General features: G+C 43.1%; 1 protein-coding gene across 3 annotated transcripts in view; it reads right to left on the bottom strand.

Annotated features, from left to right (window-relative positions):
• The window catches only part of NTPCR (nucleoside-triphosphatase, cancer-related), a 29,397-nt gene extending 13,461 nt beyond the window's left edge, over nucleotides 1-15,936 (bottom strand). For 2 of the 3 annotated variants that reach the window (XM_070055534.1, XM_051821465.2), the window contains exons 1-3: nucleotides 15,709-15,923; nucleotides 10,737-10,899; nucleotides 9,688-9,784 (exon numbers count right to left, since the gene is read on the bottom strand). In XM_070055534.1, the coding sequence (XP_069911635.1) occupies nucleotides 9,688-9,784; nucleotides 10,737-10,899; nucleotides 15,709-15,742 (294 nt within the window). In that variant the 5' untranslated portion in view covers nucleotides 15,743-15,923. Of the gene's footprint in view, nucleotides 1-9,687; nucleotides 9,785-10,736; nucleotides 10,900-15,708 lie in introns of all 3 variants that reach the window. The other variant, XM_002717363.5, reaches the window with a different exon arrangement.
• Between the last annotated feature and the right edge of the window lie 5,359 nt (nucleotides 15,937-21,295).

The following is a 21,295-nucleotide window of genomic DNA, read 5'->3' as shown; positions in this document are numbered from 1 at the left end:
ATTAATTAAGTAATTAATTAAGAGAGAGAAAGAGAAAGAGAGAGAGAGAATCTTCCACCTGCTTCCCGAAATGACTAACAGCTGGGGCTTGGCCAAGCCAAAGTCAGGAGCCCCTAATTCCACCCAGGTCTCCCGTATGGGTATAAAGCCCAAGTTCTTGGGCCATCTTCTGCTGCTTTCTCAGACACATTAATAGAGAGCTGGACTGGAAGCAGAGCAGCTGGGATTCAAACTGGTGCTCCAATATGGGATGGCGGCTTTGCAAGTGGCAGCTTAATGTACACCACATTGCTCGTCCCCCTATTTTATATATTTACAGATACACATACAAGGAGAGAGAGTAAGAAACAATAAGGGAAATTGAGCTAAAAATGTTAAACACAGTTGAGAAATGAGCATTTAGCCTAGGAATTAAGACATCTGCATTGCATTCCACACTGGAGTTGCCAAAGTTCTACCTGAAGATGTAGCTCCTGACTCCAGCTTCCTACTAATGCAGATCCTGGAAAGCAGCAGTGATGGCTCAAGTAACTGGGTTTCTGCTACTCAAATGGGGAGACCCTTGAATTCCTGGCTCCCAACTTAGGCTCTGCATTAGCCCCAGGTTTGGCCATCTGGGGAGCAAACCAGTGGCCATGAGCAAATTTTTTCTGTCTCTCCCTTTCTCCTTCTCAAATAATTTTAAAAAGACCTTTTTTAAAAAAAAGATTTATTTATTTATTTGAAAGTCAGAGTTACACAGAGAGAAGGAGAGACCGAGAGAGAGAGAGAGAGAGAGAGAGAGAGAGAAGTCTTCCATCTGCTGGTTTACTCCCCAGTTGGCTGCAAAGAAGCCAGGAGCCAGGAGCTTCCATCTGGCTCTCCCATGCAGGTGCAGGGGCCCAAGGACTTGGGCCATCCTCTATTGCTTTTCCAGGCCATAACAGAGAGCTGGATAGGAAGTGGAACAACTGAGACTCGAACCGGTGCCCATATGGGATGTCTGCCCTGCAGGTAGCGGCCACAGTGCCGGCCCCAAAAGAATTTTTTTTTTAATAGTTGACTCTGGATGTGTTCACAGTGCTTTTTCACTACTCAAAAGTAGTGCAACTTCACAAGTAAAATTATATACACACAAAGTTTTAAAAATTAGAATCAGTAGACAAAAAGAAAAATGCACATACAGGTACTTTCTCAGTATAACAGATTCAAGAAAACCATCAGATAATCATATGTGAACTTCCTTCTAGAAGACAGTACAGCTTTAGACTGACATGTAAGGGAGGTATGAAAGGACAGAAGGACGTATGAGAAATAGGACAAAGCAGGTGAGTAAAAGGCAAAAAGGCAATAGTTTATAAAAACTCAGCTCTAGTCCTACTTAAGGTGTGTTTGGCTTTTCCCTGTTTCTCGAGAGTGGGCTGCAAAAACTTCACAAAAGTGAGTGTCATCACCCAGGCCAAAATCCTGCTCAGCATCTAAGCTCATGGAACCTCACCATGGCCAGCAATGCTTAATCTTGAAGACTCAGTCCCTGCCCAGAAGGAAGGAGAGAGAGACCACCAATGGGGTCATCATACAGATCTGGCAGCATGAGCTGCAGAGACAAGCTCATCCTGAATGTGCAGCTCATCTTCCCATTTTGATTTGCTGCAGCAATGGTTTTACTGACTATTTTCAAAAGTTTTATGTCTGTAGCAGATAGCTTATAATTTCCCTGCAACACACACATGTAATCACAATGTAGAGAAACAGAAGTAGAGGAGGAACAAAGAAACTCATTCTAGGCTTGCTAACTACAATGAAGGAAATTTCAAAGCAAAGCTGAGGCTCTTGCCAGCCTTTCCAGAATGCATCCTGACTAGATCTTGATTTTTCTGAATCCTTTCTGAAGTCCAGTGGCCTTTAATACTTAGAGGTACTTCCAGGTCAAGTGTTCAACAAAAACCTTTCCTTGGACAGCAGACCTCTCATCCCTTTCAAATGAACTTCTGATGATCTGAAACAGAATCTATTTCAGAATCTAAAGCAGATCCTGCTCCCTGAAACAAACATACTTTGCAGCCTTATTTTGATTAAAACAGGAAAATACAAGGTTCTGATCTAACTTATTATTCCTTCTTTGTAAAAATTGCCATTGTTCAGCCTAGAAAACAGGGCTGTGAGCAGATGTTCTTTGTTCTTTAAAATTCAATCCACTGTTACCTTTTTATGTGAGCAGGAGATATATTGAAAACCAGAGTTAAATCCTATATCACATCAAATTTTAATAAGGTACGCAGTGTAGCTGTCAAAAATATCATTATGAAAATGGCCAACATTATCCTATCAGCCTTGATCATTAGAAAACTAAAACACAATCCTAATTATAGCAGCTTCAGAAAATAGAAGAGTCCGATGATTAACCTTACCAAGAAGAGTTTTACAGATAGAAATGGAGAGAAACAGAAACTGTTTTTGGCTGTGAAGAATGAAGACTGTCTAAAATATTAAGATGTCCTTTATATCAAAATTATTACAGTTTTGTATAGTTCCAATCAATTTCATGTAAGACTTCTCTTTAATGGGCAATAAAATCTGGATCCTATGGTTCATGTCAGCTCTGCCACTTACAAGCTATGTGCCTCAGCACAATTTACTTTCTACTCTATGCCTCTGTTTCCTCATTTGTAAAACAGGAATACAGTGATAGTGTTTTCAGGATTAAGGATGTTTGTATCTGGCATAAAGTTTATACTCAGTAACAGTGAACTGCTACTATCTGGAAGAATAAGCCAAACAATTTTTGAAGAATAGTTTAAGTAATTAACATAGTATATAAAATTGCCTAGTAGTGATGCAAGAAGCAAACAGATTAAAGGAAGAGAACAGATAACCCTAAAACATTATATATACATACATGTTATTTTAACTATAATTTATGAAGCATAATAATTTAGAAATGGGTTTTCTAACAAATAGTTTTAGTAAATGAAATATCTGAAAGAAAAGCAATTGAGAGCCTCATTGTATGTTACATTCAAAATAAATCCAGATGGATTAAAAACATAAGCATGTTTTTAAAAAGCATACCAGGGGCCAGCATTGTGGGTTAAGCTGCAGCCTGCAATGAGAGCATCGCATACGGGTACCAGTTCAAATCCCAGCTGCTCCACTTCCAGATCCAGCTTCCTGCTGATGACCTGAGAAAAGTAGTGGAAGATGGCCAAAATGCTTGGGCCTGTACCCACATTGGAGACTGGCTGAAGCTTCTGGCTCTGGCCTGGTCTAGCCCTGGCCATTGCGGCCATCTGGGGAGTGAACCAGCAGTTGGAAGATCTCTCTGTCTCTAACTCAAGAAAAGTACACTGGGTGTGGGCATTTAGCCTAGCAGTTAAGACACCTGTACCCAACACTAGAGTACCTGGGTTCAATTCCCAGCTCTGGTTCCTGACTCCAGCTTCTTGCTAATGCAGACCCTGTGATACAGCAGTGACAGCTCAAGCAGTTAGGTTCTTGTCACCCACGTAGAAGAACTGGACTGTGATCCCAGCTCCCGGCTTTGTCCCAGGCCTAGTTCAGGACCCTGCAGGCATTTGGGGAGTCAAACAACAGATGGGAGCTCTCTCTCAGTGCTCTCTATCTCTGCCTCTTAAATAAACAATTAATTTTTTTTTAAAAAGTACATAGCAGGAGAAACATACAGGTAAAATTTCATATTGATTTAGAACATAAGCAGACTTTCTCTATATTAAAAAAAAATCAGCAAAATGATCAACTTAAAAAAATGAATCAAGAAATAAAAAGGTTATTTGCCTTACAAAAGGTTTCTTTAAGCCAAAAGAGAAAATCAGGAAGGAGAAACAAACAATTTAGATTAAAAAAAACCTTCCCCAATAAAGAATTGAAAAACATGTCACCTCATTACTAACTTAAAAATGGAAATCAAAGCAAAGCGGGGTTGGGGGGTGGGGGTAGAGGGTTTGTAATGAAAATCAATAGAAGGCCAGCGCCGCGGCTCACTAGGCTAATCCTCCGCCTTGCGGCGCCGGCACACCGGGTTCTAGTCCCGGTCGGGGTGCCGGATTCTGTCCCGGTTGCCCCTCTTCCAGGCCAGCTCTCTGCTGTGGCCCGGGAGTGCAGTGGAGGATGGCTTGGGCCCTGCACCCCAAGGGAGACCAGGAGAACCACCTGGCTCCTGCCATCGGATCAGCGTGGTGCGCAGGCCACAGCGCACTGGCTGCGGCGGCCATTGGAGGGTGAACCAACGGCAAAAGGAAGACCTTTCTCTCTCTCTCTCTCTCACTGTCCACTCTGCCTGTCAAAAAAAAAAAAAAAAAGAAAATCAATAGAAGATTTAGCTCTGGCAAAAGTGCACCACAACAAACACACTCACTGGCAGGGCACAGAGTGACACATGTGTCACAGAAGCCCTCAGCTGCACCAGCAAAACCCAGAAGAGAACACCCCTTAACTTTTTTTTTTTTTTTTTTTGACAGGCAGAGTGGACAGTGAGAGAGAGAGAGAGAGAGAAAGGTCTTCCTTTTGCCGTTGGTTCACCCTCCAATGGCCACTGTGGCCGGCTTCTCCTGGTCTCCCATGCGGGTGCAGGGCCCAAGCACTTGGGCCATCCTCCACTGCACTCCCAGGCCACAGCAGAGAGCTGGACTGGAAGAGGAACAACCGGGACAGAATCCGGTGCACCGACCAGGACTAGAACCTGGTGTGCCAGCGCCGCAGGCGGAGGAGTAGCCTATTGAGCCACGGCACCGGCTACCCCTTAACTTTTAGAACCTTCCACTTCTAGAAGCTTCCCAAGAAAATAACTGCAGTCACATACAAAGGGTGTTTGGTTGCAAGGTTACAGTAGTGATAAATAACCTAAATGTCTACCACTGAGGGAATAATAGATGATGATGAAAATCATACTATGAAGTATTATGCAATCATTAAAACATCAGTTTTGAAGACTTTCATGTGATGAGACCATAGCTCATGTCACGCAATCATATTAAGGGACAAACAAACCACACCTGTAAAACTAGATATATAGCATTTTCCCTAAATTTGGATGTGTTAATAAGTAAACTAGATATTGAAAAGGGCAGAACACAAGATACTAACTGTGGCTAATTTGGCATTGAAATTATGAGTTACTTATATTTTATATTTTTACAAATTTTCTATTATGAGTATGCAGAACTTTAATAAGCAAAAAATAAATTTGGTTGTCTAAAAGGAAAGATGCCACCATGGCATAGGAATGAAAAATGTTAATAGTCAAACCTACTAGGGGCTTTCTAGACCAAGCACGCGTTATATTTTCCTAGTTCCCAGAGACACCCATGACAGTCTGGCTCAGTCTCATTCCTGTGGAAGGAAATATAACAAGAGCATCCCTGAAAGGTGGGGCCTGGCCTGGGCCAGAGCTTTCTCCTTGGCCTTCTCTGCCCTTCCCTCACCTCAAGCTGCTTTTCAGCTCCCACGTTTTTACCTCCCTACCTGTAAAGAGACACAGCCCCTCTGGCCCAATCAGGGAATTATGTGTTTCATGGTATTTGAGGAAAGAAAAAAAAATCTCAAACTACCTTTCACCAGTAGTAAATTTCTTACTCATGATAGTTATTTCCTAACTTACTGTGAGAGTCTGTTTTTATAGGTCACAAGCAGTATAAACTAACATTGTATCCCTGAACTGCCGAGTTTTATTTCCCTAAAATGTGGTTTCTTTCTAAAGCTGCCAGTTTACTTGGGCATTTTGATTATAAATAACAAAAACTGTTTACTTATACTCTTCCATTTTTGTTGTCTAGGTAATCATTTTTTCAAGTTCAAAGGCAAGTCACTAATTCCTTCTCATTTTTTTTATCTCAATATAATATGTGGAAAGGGAGAAATTTTTCTGCTCCAACAGGGAAATCTAAGCCTGAATGGGTAAGAAGCCTCTACTGGGAACTTTTCCCACAGGAACACGAATATCCATATTTGCAATAAGAGTATAAAATATTGGGAGAAATCTTCTTTTCTTTACTTTTTAATTAAAAAACAGATTCAGGCTCCTGATGCGGTCAGCATATGATCCCTTATATACTCTTGCAGCTAGATATTAGGATGCCTGTGCACACTCTTCTTCTGCTCTGAGAAAGGTAAGGAAAAATCAATTCTTTATATTGATCCAATGCCCAAAGCCAGAATCTTCACTTGGAATTTCATTTGAGGTATTTCACTTGCCTTTTGAACATTTAAGTAAAGAAGTATGCATGTAATGGGAAAAGAACTAGAAAAATACCAGGTTTTCTGATTGCTTTCATGAAATAGAGTCATCCTAATGGCCCCTAGCACAGGGTCTGTACTGTTCCAAGAGGAAAGAAACAGAAAAAGAGGAGGAAACAGAGGGGATAAAGCAAAGGAGTGCTATGTGGGCTCTGATGACAAGCAGCCCTGACCAAATCAGATTGCAAAACAACTGGCAGCCTTCAGAAATTAGAGGCTGTCATGGGCAGGCTGTATCTAAAATTTTTAGCCCAAAGCCCTCCATTGCACATTTTGAACTAAACTCTAAATGTTAAGGAGCAGAGAGCCAAAGGGTCTATGAAGAGAGCATGCTAGCCAGAGAAAATGGACGTGTTAAGGGCCTACAGTTTGCATGACCCTGGCATGGGTGGGCAACGTGTTTGAGTCAGCGGGACTGGAGGATGGTGAGATGAGGAGGCTGGAGGCTAGTAGGGATAAACCTGGCCACTGCATAAACACTGGACTCTACTCCTGACAAAATGGAAACCTCTGGAAGCTTTGTAATTCATTCTTGAAACATGTCTGTATCATTTAATTTTCACAAAAGTAAATCAAAGTAGTAAGTCTATAATAAATGAAACCCACATTCCTTAACATGGTCCACAAACCCTGTATCAAATGACCCTATCAACCTCACCAACTATACCTTTTTCTTCATCTTCTCCTGCCCCAGAGATCTAAAGTTTTAGTGTACTTGTTCCTGTCACCTAGAATATTCTCACCACCACTATGACCATCATCATCATCATCACCACACACACACACACCCCCAACACTTGCTCTTTCTTAGAATAAAGCCTTCTGATTTTTTCCTTTCAGTTTATTTATTTATATATTTTTTGATAGGCAGAGTTAGTGAGAGAGACAGAGAGAAAGGTCTTCCTATCCGTTGGTTCACCCACCAAATGGCCGCTGCGGCCAGCGTGCCGATCTGAAGCCAGGAGCCAGGTGCTTCTCCTGGTCTCCCATATGGGTGCAGGGCCCAAGCACTTGGGCCATCCTCCACTGCCTTCCCGGGCCACAGCAGAGAGCTGGCCTGGAAGAGGAGCAACCGGGACAGAATCCGGCACCCTGACCGGGACTAGAACCCAGGGTGCCAGCGCCACAGGCAGAGGATTAGCCTAGTGCCAAGGCGCCGGGCATCGTTTCAGTTTAAATGTCACCTGCTCAGAGCTTTTCTGATCACCTGGCCTAAAATTGGTTCCTCACCTTTCTTTCATAGCCTCCTGCCCTTTTCCCTCAAGACACTTATGACAGTGTCAATTTACTTGCTTAATGTCCACAGTTCTCACTAGATTGACAGTTTTGAGAGAGTAGAAAACATGTCTTTTCTGTTCATGACTGTATATCCAGGACTTGATAACCACCTGGATAAGAGGATGCAAAAACAATATATAATCAATGAAATCAAACTAAAACTTGGTTCCAACTTGGCAAACCTTTAGCCACAGTAACCAAGGAAAAAAGGGAAGACTTAAATAACTAAAATAAGGAATGAGAAAAGGGACAATTGTATGTCAACAAATTACCATAACATCCATGAAATGGACTAACTACCAAAAGACACAAATTACTACAACTGATTTAACAAGAAATAAAAAAATGAACATACCTATAAGTAAAGGACTGAACAGTAATTAAAAAACTTATGCAGAAAAGCATAAGACCACATGGCTATACTGGTGGATTCTACTTATTAAACATACAAAGAAAAATTAATACCAGCCATTCACAAACTCTCCCAAAAATTAGAAAATGGGGAAACACTTCCTAATTCATTCTACTGGACCAGTATTACCCTGACATCAAAACTAGACAATGACATATACAGAAAAGAAAGCTACAAACCATACCTCTATGACTATAGTAGAAATTGTCAACAAAATACTAGTAAATTGAATACAGCCACATATAAAAAGTTGTATACATCATGACCAGGAGGGATTTATTCCCATAAAATAAAGTTTATTAAATTCCCAAAAATCAATATAATACATCTTATTAATACAATAAAGGAAGAAAATCATCAAATCACTTTGATAAACAAAGAACAAGGACAAAATCAAAAACTCCTTTGTAAAACACTCAAGAAACTAGAGAGCTTCTTCAACATGATAAAGGCCACATATACAGAATCCATAGCTAAAATCATACTTAATAGTGAATGATTGAGTGTCTTCTCCCTAAGATCAGGAATAAGACAAGGTTATCCATTCTTTTTTTTTTTTTTTACCACTTTCAGTCAACAATTCACTGGAGGGGCTGCGCCGTAGTGCAGTAGGTTAATCCTCCGCCTGTGGCACCGGTATCCCATATTTGCGCTGGTTCTAGTCCTGGCTGCTCCTCTTCCAATCTAGCTCTCTGCTATGTCCTGGGAAAGCAGTTGAAGATGCCCCAAGTCCTTGGGCCCCTGCACCCGCGAGGGAGACCTGGAAGAAGCTCCTGGCTCCTGGCTTCGGATTGGCACAGCTCTGGCCGTTGTAGCCATCTGGGAGTGAACAAATGGAAGGAAGACCTTTCTCTCTGTCTCTCTCTCTCTCTCTCACTGTCTGTCTACCTCTCAAATAACTAAATAAAATCTTAAAAAAAAAATTCACTGGAGGTTCTAGACAAGGCAATTAGGCACAAATATGAAATAAAAGACTTACAATGTGGAAAAGAAGAATTCATAAGACATCAAGGGCTGGCACTCTGGTGCAGCAGGTAAAGCCACTGCCTGCAGTGCTGGAATCCCATATGGGCACCGTTTCTAGTCCTGGCTGCTCTAATCCAGCTTTTTGCTATGGCCTGGAAAGTCTTTGGGCCCCTTCACCCATGTGAGAGACCTGGAAGAAGCTCCAGGCTCCTGGCTTTGGATTGGTCCAACTCCAGCCACTCGGGGAGTGAACCAGTGAATGGAAGACCTCTCTCTCTCTGCCTCTGTAACTCTGCCTTTCAAATAAATAAATAAATAATAATAATAAAAGAAATCATAAGACATCAATAAAACTGCTGTTTTTTTTAAAGATATAGTGATATTATGTGGTAGATGCTTAGAGTACCTAATGGGAATTCAACAACTATTGGCCAATATGTTTAAATAATGACATTTTCTCCTACTAACTGTTTGCTATGCTGTGTAAATAGGTTATTATAGAAACATGAGAAAAAAGAAGAAAAACTTGTTTTGGGAACCTTGTTAGCTAGGCATCAGTATTCCCAACATAAAGTATTTATATGTGCTGAATGAGACAAACAGTTTACTAGAAGCTCAGAGTGGTAGAAGATTATATTCTAAGCATTTTTATTAAGACTCAATCACCTGAAGACTTTTACACTACAAAATGCAAAACTAATCTCCCTTTAACAGCTAAAGCCATTCTGTTCCCAGGACTAGCAATTCCCACAGTGTAACAAGTGCAGAAGGACTTAAAAAAAACAAAACCACATACTCACATTTCGCAGGACGGGAAGCGCCAACTGCTCAAAAGAAGTCACGTCAACCACATACTGCCCAACTCGGCATTCACGTTTTCCAGGTGGAGGCTCTGACCTGAATGAGAAGACACTGTGTTCTTTGTTGAAGACTCCTGTATTGATGAGTGGTTTCAGCTGCTCTGCTGAGCCTCTGGCCTTCTGCGTATGCTAGGTCATCCTTAATAATCACCTACACAAAAAGCAGTGGTGTACAAAGCTGATCTGATTTGGTTTTCTCTTCTGAGAACAGAGCTACCACTAAGTGTCCAACAATGGGCTTTGCAGTTATGATGGTGGGAACATTCCCACAGCTCCAGGCAGCTATTACACAAATTATCTTTGAAGAAAATGGCACTAATTTGGCACAAGTCTGGCACAGTAGTTAAATTGCTGCTTGGGACACCGGCATCCCATATGGGAATGCTTGGGTTTGAGTCCTGGCTCTGTTCCCTATACCAGCTTCCTGCTAATGCACACCCTGGGAGGTAGGTGACTGCTTAGGCACTTGGGTCTCTGCCTCCCACATGAGACGGCTGGATTGTGTTCCAGGCTCCTGGCTTTGGCATGGCCCACCCGAGTTACTACGGGCATTTGGGGAGTGAAGCAGAGGGTAGAAGATTTCCCTCTTTCTGTCTCTACCTGTCTCTGCCATTCAATTAAAAACTAAAAAAGTAAAGAATAGTAGTACTGAGAAACAGGGCCAAGAATTAGAAATGAGAAGAGTTTATGACTCAGTGGAATTAAGTTTCAAGTGAAATATGACTTCTTACATATGTTTTTCATGTGATAGTCTCATTCTGTTTTTGTTCTCTGAGAAATCTCTAAAGGCCAAGATTCTCAAGACATGATCACCTGGTTCAATCCTGTACCCAGGGAGAAACTTGACACCTGAACAAAAAGCAGAGTGAAGGGCTCCACGAGGTATTTACTTTGGTGAACTCAACTCTTGTTGAGTCAGAATAGAAAAGCTCCCAAACACAGAAAGACAGCTCAGGGCATAAAACAGTATAGCAGTGAGTTCTCAGTACCCGGTTCTAGATAAAGGCCCCCGGGAGCCAGACAGTGTGACGACATCAAATCCTATTCTTCTCCCTCCCTGTCTGACTTCTTCTGTGTAGAATCCATCCACAGGCACACCAGAGGACCTTAACACCTCACTGGTTTTCTGGATTAGTGTTGTTTTTCCGACCCCTAAAAAAAGAGAGAGAGAGAAAGCCCGTTAAGAAACACTCCCTTGCTGGCACACACAACACTTACTGACTCCAAGAGAGCAATCATGCTTGGTTGAAAAATGGGCTACAAATGGATTTTATGAATATTAATTCCACTTAAAGTTTGATTGCTCCAGGTGTGAATCATTTTTAAAGCAGAAACAAGCATTATAAAAATATGAATGATATCTAGAAGTTTATTTTTAAGTTCTAAAACATTATCAGTTTTGTCACATACACAATCCCAGAACCGCCTGAATGGCTTTCTCATGGTGTTCTCAAATGCAGTTTACATCCAAGGAGAAAAACTTGTTTTCTCCTGGGTTTCCCCTCCTCACCTGTCTACCTAGGAAGTATAGCCAGTCATGCTTGTGTCAGAAGCCGGGCACTTTAAACTAGGATTTTAATCCTCAGGAGACTGTGGACCTAGCCCTAACAGTGGGAAAATCTCTTCACTGCTCCCTGGGCTCTCTCTCTTCTGAAAATGTATCTCTTAAATACCAGGAACACGTGAGCTTTTCCACAAGAGCAATCCAACAGGTTGGCAGCACCTCCCAACACCATCTTCCCCACTGTAACTTCAAGTGGCCCTAATTCCTTCACCAGTTAGAACCCCCTGCCCCCACCGCACTCTCTTTCTCCCTATCTCTGCCCCTTCCTTTGCCCAAGTCTGGCCTGCCAACTACTCTGACAAACTCCATGTGTTCACAAGCACCAACAAGTTCCACCAGATATTTTCATTAGCATTATGGAACCATGCAGACAAAGCTTTAGCACACTTTTATATACACTTTCTTGGTTAAGTCCTCACAGCTATCCTTTGCGGCAGTTACCCTTATTTTAGAGTTAAAGAGAACAAGGCAGGGGCTGGAACTGAGGTACGGCAGACTGAGCCACCATGTACAATGCCAGCATCCTGTACCAGAGTGCTGGTTTGAGTCCTGGCAGCTCTGTTTCTGCTTCAGCTTCCTGTTGGTGTGCCTGGGAAAGCAGCAGTTTGGCCTGAAGTGCTTGAACCACTGCTATCCATGTAGGAGACTCAGACAGTTCCTGGCTCCTGGGTTTGACCTTGCCTAGCTCCAGCTGTTGTGGCCATTTAGGGAGGAAGCCAGCAGGTAGCATTGTCTCTCCTTCTCTTTGTCACTGCCTTTAAACAAACAAATCTTTAATGAAAGGGGAGGGAGGGAGGGTAGGAGAGAGAGAGGAAAGAACAGGAAGACAGACAACCAAAGGCATACAGGGCTTAGGTTATACCAAAGGTTATATACTTAGTAAGAACCATACATTTCAACATGAGCCTTATCAGCTGCTATTCCTTTTTAAAAGTGAGCCTACATTCTAGTATGGATTTGGGTCAGTGGTTGCATGATTCCCAGTAAAGGAAATATAGGGACAACTGCCAGCAGGTGTCCAACTATCTTGAGATACTAGAGTTGCAAATCATAGTACTTCTATGGCTACTCACACAGAGTTTTCCATGTTCCTCAAGATGTCATTTAAGTGTCCTTGAAATAAAATATGAGCTGTTAGTCTTATTAAATGTATCTCTTCTTCAAATTTCAAACAAAAATAACGGCACCTGGCCCTCTGGAACATGAACAGCAACCCAAGAAGCGTTCTAGCCCCGGTGAGCATGTGGCTGATAAGAGAACTGTATAAAACACAAAATGACAAAGTTCTAATCCCAGTTCTAATCCTCAGGAACTATCACTTTAGGAAAGTCACTGAAGAATCTGGTTAAGGCAAGTAAGTGGCACTGGTGGACGTGTAAACTGCTCTTCCTTTTCTGAAGGGAAATTTCAACGTGCCTACCACATACCCAGCAAGTCTACCACAGTAAATAATCTGGCAACAGTATAAAGATATGTAAAATGGGATGTTCATTGAAATATTAAAGCAACTACATGTTAATTACTAAGGGAATGTTAACTCTTAACAGCACCATGTATATGATAGCACAAAAATACACAGGAATATCACTTATCCATTAAGAATACTATCCACTTATGAGCACAGAAACAGACTACAATGTATGTAAACAATATATGAAAAAAGTTTAAGTAACATCAGAAATATATATTATCACACAATGACATTTTAAAAAGGTGAAGTATGTGTCCATAGAAAAAAAATGTAGTGAATATGGAAAAGTTTACCCTGCTGTGTCTGCATGTTGGAACTCTATGTGATTGTTGCTTTCTTCTTTAATGCTTTCTTGCATTTTTTGTCCTTACACTGTGCAGGTATTATTCTAAGAAAAAATAATGCTATTTATATTTTGAAAAGGGTAAAATGGAGCAACTATAATAATTCCTGTTCACAAAGTGTATACTGTAGGGACTTGTATGTTACATAGAACACAGGAAAGCATTAAATGGAAAGCATTTGGGTCAACTTCCTTTTTGCTTCTTTGCCTCTAGAGATCTTTGTTTTAAATTTTTCATCTTCATTAGTTGAGCCACTGCCATCTATACTGGCTAAAAATGATCTGTGCTGAAGGAGAGCCCAATAGGACAGTTCCACAGTACACACAGAAAACTCCACAATTATTTTAGTTTTGGTTCTCCCCTGAGCAGACCCTGAGATGAAGATTCAAGGGCAGGTAGTTTAACTTGGGATGTAACAAGCAATGCACTAGTAGGGAAGTAATCAGTCAGAAAGTGGAAAGAACAGCAACACAAGATGCATTATCAATCAAGTTCCCATTCCACTGGGGCTTAATTCCTCTGGGGAATCCTTGGAGTCAGGTTAGGGCACATGGCTCAGCTTTCCTGTCTGAGGCAGAGTTTACCTCTCACCAATCACAGGTTGAAGACTAATCCTGAGGGACAAGAGTTCCATGACTTTTCTGGTCTGTTGTATGTGCAGGCCAAGTGGGCTCCTGGAGCAAAGAAAGCCTTCCAAGATCAATCATAGATGCTGACAGTTGGGATGCTAGGGAGAATGTGCAGTGCCAGGAGCACCTGACAGCATGTGCATACAAGGGACCACTCTGAGAAGATATATCGCCTCGCTGATGGCCTGACCGTGTTCAGAGGATTTACACAGCAGCAGAGTTTGGGACTGAGTTGGTGAGAAAGAAACTTAGCCAATGAAAATACCAGTCAAAAACTGCAAATGGGGAAAACACTGTGTATAAAAGGAAAGGAAATTAGGTGTTACTACAAGTCTCTGTTACGATTAGCTTTTACGTGGTCATAATACTACAACCATTGACTATGAAGCTAATGAAAATCACCACTGCATTGGAAACGTGAGGAGGGAGAGGGCATTATGGCACAGCAGATTAAGACACCCCTGGGACACACACAACTCATGCTGGAGAGCCTGGTTCAAATCCTGGCTCCTCTGCTTCCTCATAATAAGTCCTGGGAGGCAGCATGTATTGGCTCAGGTACTTGGGTCCTTGTCACCCTGTGGGAGACCCAGATGATGTTCTGGACTCCTGGTTTCAGCCTCAGTTGGTCCTGGCTATTGTGGGCATTTGGAGAGTGAACCAGCAGATGGAATGTCAATCTCTGTCTCTCTCTGCCTCACTCTGTCTCTGCTCTTCAAATAAGTAAATCTTTTAAAGTAAAAGGAAAGATGTGGAGAAAGAAAAGACAGCTATGCTATAGAATTATTTGATTATTTCAACTATGTGATGAAATTTTGAAAAAGTGTCATAAAATTTTGATTAAAAGGCAGGCCAACACAATCACACTACACTAATAGGACACCTCCATTATGCAACACACAGATGTATTGGGAATCACCTGCTAAGTGTCAAACTATAATGAAGTTTTAAATAAAGGATGAACAAACTTTCAGAAGACAGTTCTCTGCAATACTTGGGAATGATCTGAACATCGAACACCTCTCTAGCCCCACCCCTACCACCTGGTAAAATAAATCCCAAAATCTGCAATATTAAAGGTAGTTTTTGCTACTTAAGTTTAAACATAATCATTATAATAAAGAGAATTCTAGACCCGGTGTTATCATCTTTGATATCTGAACTCACAGCCAACTTCAAAATTACACCTGCCTTGCAAAGGAGCTGAAGAATTCACTGGCTCCACTCATGGCCCATCTTCCCTCCTTGGCCTACCTGATGCTGCCCCCAGCTTCCTTGCCTCTCTTTTCAGTAATGCTTGGTACACGGGCAGCACCTTGGTTTAAAAGCATCTCCTGCTATAATCTCTAATTTCACCCATGCTATCTCATTTTGCAGATGAGAACTGCACAGTTCACAAGGTTGTGAGATTTGACACCAGCATTAGGAGGGGCCAGGCACGGACATGGGCATCTGAGAGGGGGTTTCTCCACCAGCAACCTCAATCACCAAAGAAATTCAAGAGGTCTGAACTTGGACACGAGGGCAGGGCAGGGCGGGTGGGGATTACTTCTTGGGTTTCTCTATCCTGCAACTGAATTTCCAGTTTCTTGTCCTTAGGAATACAGGCCAGGAGCCGCAGCATCTGTGAGTGTCACAAAATAAATCGGCCATCTTCGCATCAGTTGCTGTAGATCTGAAACCCATCTGTGCACTGTGCAACGCCAGCACAACATGCATGATCTCTGCCGCCACTGGCCGTGCCCGTCACAAGTCTGTTCTGGTCCCATTTACCCTGTCTTTAAAAGCACGTTTTCTGGGAAGCGGTACGCAGGCTTCAGACTCGGGCCTATCATTTAAATCGGGAACTTGAGAGTCCAGAACCCTGCGGCCCGCGAGCTCCCTCCGGGAGCAGCTACCGCGGGGGACTCCTCCACGCGGGTCCTCCCGGTGGGGAGACTCCGGTGGCGTTACCTGGGGGGCCCGTCAGGAACACGTGGCGGGCCATGCGGGCAGTCTGGGGTCGGGGTCCCACTCAGGATCTCCGTGCGAGGTTGGGCAGTGGATCCGGGTCGGGGTCGGGGTCGGGGTCGCAGCCGCGAGCAGGGTCCCACCCCTCGGGTGCCCAGGCCCCACCTCCGCCTCCCGGAAGCACGGCCCCACGGCCGCGCATGCTCTTTCACCGCGACCTCATTTGCGCATGCGCAGTCAGCCTCGGCGGCTACTTGGGTGCCTCAGGTGTCTGTAGAGGTTTAGAGGTCAGTGGTCCGGTGTCTGGGGTGCTGGGCTTATGTGGAGTGTTTCCAGGCTTACGCACGTGAGAACGTTGAGTCCCTAAATCACTGCTACTCCAAATGAGCGCCGTCTCCTGAGACTTCTGTCCGTGGGACTAGGACCTGCGGGCTGAAATTCCCCCAGGCTGCCGAGAGACTGCCCTTCTGTGGAAGGTTTGAGTCCCGGAAGCGCCCCTCGGAGGAGGAGAAGGCCTTGATAAGGATTCAAACCCAGCCCAGTGTTCTCAGAGCTGCGAGTTTTCAATTCCCTGTCACCTTAGCTTCACGTCCGGACCTAAGGAATGGCTGCAGACGAAATTAGAGTGAAGTTAGCTCGCAGATCGCACTGGCTGTTACTTGTGTTCTAAGAGCGGAAAGCACCTCATTAAGATAGAATGAATGTACCTATGAGCTGGAAGAGGAGGTGGGCTTTGTGGGCAGAAAAGGACTGATGAGGACAAACGGGACAGAAGGCAGGTTGCTCCTTTGACGTTACTTTCCTTATTGTGCCGACCCAGGTTGACTGGAATCTCCTGCTTTTCAGGAAAACTGGCCCATTTAAAATTTCGGTGTGATCACCTGGCACTTAGCATGAGAGATTCCATTCTGATTCCATCCGGTCTGCCCTGGCTAGTTCAGGAAATCAGTCCAAAACAACAGCCTACCATAAACTTTAATAGGAGAAATGGATCTTGGGCCAGTCCTGAGCATCTGAGCTTCCTCCCCCGCGTAAACTCCAGGAAGTTCCTAAAGGCCTCCCGGGTTGAGACCTGTTTTAGGCAGGCTTCCCAGCTTCAGTCATGCACATAAAGCCCAGTTTCTCCTTGTCTTCAAATGGAAGTGTAAATCAATACAATACACACCTGAAAGGTCTCCTGCACAGACTTTAAGTAACTTCTCCACCTCACTTACCCATTTAAAGTGTTCCAGCCATCAGAATGAAATGGCAATTGCCTTGGGCCAGGTTTACCTATAAACTCTTTCAGTCTGACACGTGTAGTGTTTGACTTGTGATCAATCATTCTCCAACCTGGCTGAAAAAGCAATTTCAGTGAGTGTTTAGCTTAACTGGTTTATACCCACACGTGGACTTCCGTTAACCTGCAATATATGCTGGTCAGATGGCCCCAATTTCTTGCTATTAAAAAAAATCATCCGTTTATGAAGTCAGATTTATACAATATTGCTGTCAACACCATTTCCCTATCATATATAATGCTGTATTATATCTTTTTTAATCTCAACTGGTAATGCAGGGAATTTCATCTCAATGTTTTTTGCACTTCCATGAAAGCTGGAGTCAATGAGTAGCTGATACGAAAAACCATAGAAAGATCCTCAAAAAAAAAAAAAAAAAGGAAAGCATATATATAGTAATATCTGTCTCTTGTATCAAAAATATTAATTTTACATGTTGATTTTGTAACATTTTCTATCACTGGGAAGCAGCTTGAATGGGCGAGGTTCCCCAGAAGTTTGGCTATTTTCTTTTGATGCTATCCCTGGAATTCTGGCATCAGTTCAGGTAGCCCAAGTTTATATGGAAAATTAGAGAATTGATATCTCAGTGAACAAAAAGCAAATTCTTCCAGAGTTGGATGTTTTTTATTCATTGCAAGTTACTTTTTTGAGTAGTGGTTACATATGTATCTTTACCTTATGATAATTCATTCATTGAACCCTGATAATTTTTTTCCTCTATTCATGGGTTGTGATAAGCCAGTAACAACAGATTAAATACATTTTTTATATATTAGGGGTTAACAACAAAAAACAGAATGGCACAACTGGAAAGTTTCTTACGGTTAATAGGCAGGGGCAGGTGTTGAAGGTTAAGATGCTGGTTAAGACTCCCATGTCCCATGTTGGTGTGCCTGGATTCAGTGTCCAGCTCCAACTCCTGATTCCAGCTTCTGCTTAGGCAGACTCTGGCAAGCAGCAGTGATAGTTCAAGTAATTGGATTCCTGCCAGCCACATGGGGACCTGGATTGTATTCAAGCTGCTACGGACTAGATGCTTGTGTCCCGAAAAGTCAACAATTCATCATCATGTCCAATATGATTGTGTTAGGAGGTGGTGCTTTAGGGAGGTAATTTGTTCATGGGAGTAGAGCCTTCCTGAATGGGATTAATGACCTTACATAAAGATAGGAGAGTGCGTATTTTCTCTTTTCTCTGCCTTCTACCATGTAAGGAACTGCAAGAAGATCACCAAGAGGAGGGCCTTCACTAAGAGCCCAACCATGTTGGCGCCTGGATCTTAAACTTCTAGCCTACAGAGTTGGGAGAAATATATATGGCTTAACCCCTGTCTGTGGTATGATATTGTAGCTCCAGCTAAGCCACAAGGTGGAATTACCTAAGGAATGGCTGATTACAGTCTTTTATTACTGCAGCACCTGGGTGCAGCTTCCTTTTGATTGGCTATAGTTTAGTTCTTTATTAAAGCAGTCACAAGTCCCTCTACAGTGTCTATAGAATCCCAAAATACTTGAAAACACAATTTATTTTGTGTTCTAAACCAAAAGTTCCACATTAGCTACCCCTTAATCTTGGTCAATTCAGGATGGATGGTCAGTGTACAGTTAAAGGACAGAGGAGTATTTGAGAAGCAAAGCAAAGTTTTTTTTTTTTTTTTTAATCAAGGTAAATAAGCTGTTTCCTTCTTATAAACAGATCATGGGCTAATAGTCTGTTCTAAATTGGCTGTCTTGTAAGTGGTGGCAATGGAATACCAACACAGTCTGAACCTGAAATCTGAGCTGGTAGTGCTGTGGGTGCTAGTCATTGTGCAGAGCCATGTTCTATGCTGGGTGCAAAGAACTCATGCAGGATCGAAGCAGGGAAGCCTGCCCCTCCTCAACCGTTCCTGGCATCCTGTGGCATCTCCCTATCCTGAACATAGTACAGATATTTCTAAAATATCTATACTAATTTCCTAAATACAGGAAAACTGAAAACAGAGCAAAGAATGTGAAATAATCAAAGTGGGAAAAGAGGCAAGCATGTTGTTTGACCAGCCCACCTTTTATTTCCTGTGTAGAAACAACACCTACATTCTCCTTTTAGGAACACTGTGATGAAAAGGAGTAGAACGTACCTCTTGTATACTTCTGTAGGGGGCACATGACCCAAGCCTGGCCAGTGAGATCATCCCATCTTCTGTCCTCCCAGATTGGCCCTGAGAAAGCCACAGGACCTGACCTAGGTCAGCAACACATAATACCAGGATTTTCATTTGACCTGCTGACCAGGTCCACTGCTTGCCAGTGAGGGTTGAAGACAGCCATCAGCCAGCCTACCTCAAGCACAGGGACAAGGGGAAATGAGAGGAGATGTGAGAGGTTCCCTTCCCACTCTCCCCAACTATATCCTACTCATCCTGCAGGACAAGCTGCACTGGAGCTGCCTTGGGAAGGCTTTCTGAGTTTCCAGGCCCTCATTAGCATACCTCATGGCTTTCCTTTACAACATCCCCACAATTGTGACAAGGCAAGAATCTGTTTGCCTTTTCTCCTGTCACCTCGTTGTGAATTCCTCAAAGAGGCAAGGGTTGAAGAAATCTTGTCTTACTCATCTCTTTATACCCAGCACATAGCAGAGTACTTATGGTGCATTCATTCACCACTGTGCTGTAGGTGCTAGGAGTACAGCCACAACCAAAACAGTCTCTGCCCTGAAAGAGCTTATATTCTAGTAGGGAGACACAAACAGATAGCTAAGTCAGTATATCGAATGCTTCATGGTGGTAAGGCCATGGAGAAAGAATAAAAGGGATGAAGAATGAAATGGGAAGTGTGCGTCTATGCTGTTTTACAGAGGATGATCAAGGCAGACATCACTGAGAAGATCGTATTTGAGCAGAGACCTGGGGTGGATGTCTGGAGAGAGGCATCTGTTTGTGCAAAGGTCCTGAGGCAGGAGTATTGGCCCGAGAGGGAATAGCAGCAAACCATTGTGTCTGGAACAGAATTAGAGGGATGGATTGGAGATTAGGGCAGAGTGGCAGCATGAAGCCAGATCCTTCTGGCCTTTGCAAGGCATGGTGAATACTCTAGCCTTTACCGTAATAGAGCAGGAAAGCCATTGGAGGAAGCAGTGGTAGAACAGCAAGACAGTTCTCAAGGCTTTCCCAACCCTAATGGTTGGAGTGCACTGAGGTCAACAGCAAATGATCACCCTCAGGTGATCCCCCTATCATATGTGCATAAAACTGACCAAACAAGTTGTGCAGGTCACTCGTCTACTGGGCATTTCCCTTCTAATAAGAACAGCTGGGTGTTAGTTGGTGCACAGTGTATGTTTTCGGAGACAATCCACCCTGCAAAATATCCCAGTTACCGTCACTGTCCCATCAACCTCTCCCAACAGAGGTCACCTGGAGTTACAGAGCTAGGGGGAGGCAGCACCAGCTGAAAAGAATGTTCCAAGGAGTCCCAACAGGTGCTGTTGGAGAAGTGAAAGTCTTACCTTTTTGGGACAGAACAAACTAAAATATCCCCCCAAACTCCCTGCCCTCCCCCTAGCCTGCACATGCCATGTATAATCTCCAAGACTGAATACACAGTAGCTGTTACTCCCGTGATTAGGTTATATTGGTTGACTTTAAGATATGGAGATTATCCAGGTGGGCCTGATTTTTCACAAAAGCCTTTAAAATAAAGCTGGGAGTTTTCTCTCTATAGTCCCCAATGAGGAAGTCAGAGGTTTGAAGCTGAAGATTCAATCTATGTTTGATGGCTTAAAGAAAGAGAACTATGTGGCCAGGATGCACATAGACTCTTGAGCTGAGAGCCAGCAGAAAGTCAGCAAGGAAATGAGGCCCTCTGTCCCACAACCACAAAGGCCTCATTCTCTTCCCCAGAGGAGAAAATCAGCCCTTCTGAGCAGAAAACCCAGCCACACCATACCTGGACTTGCAGACTGTTAACTAATGAAGCATGGTGCATTTAGTTAAGTTTATGGTCACTTCTCGTGTGGCAATAGGAGATCAATTCCTCACCTGCACGACTGCACCCCCACTGGAGATCTCCCCAGGCCCACTCACGTCTGAGGTCCTGGACTTGGAGGATTATCAAAGAAATGGTGACTATGTTTTAAAATTACCACACCTTAGAGTAGACCTCCAACTCTATGTATATGAATCCACTGAATTCTTATAAAACCGCAAGAGGGGTTTCCCCCACCCTCCTCTTACAGTTACACAAATCAGGCATTGGGGAAACAGCATTCTGCCAAGCCAACTCAGTGAACTATCCCTACTCAGAGTGAAACGTGAACACAGATTT

Source organism: Oryctolagus cuniculus, chromosome 13 (genome assembly GCF_964237555.1).
Source record: "Oryctolagus cuniculus chromosome 13, mOryCun1.1, whole genome shotgun sequence".
Lineage (NCBI taxonomy): Eukaryota > Metazoa > Chordata > Mammalia > Lagomorpha > Leporidae > Oryctolagus > Oryctolagus cuniculus.
This window is presented reverse-complemented; position numbering and strand designations above follow the sequence as displayed.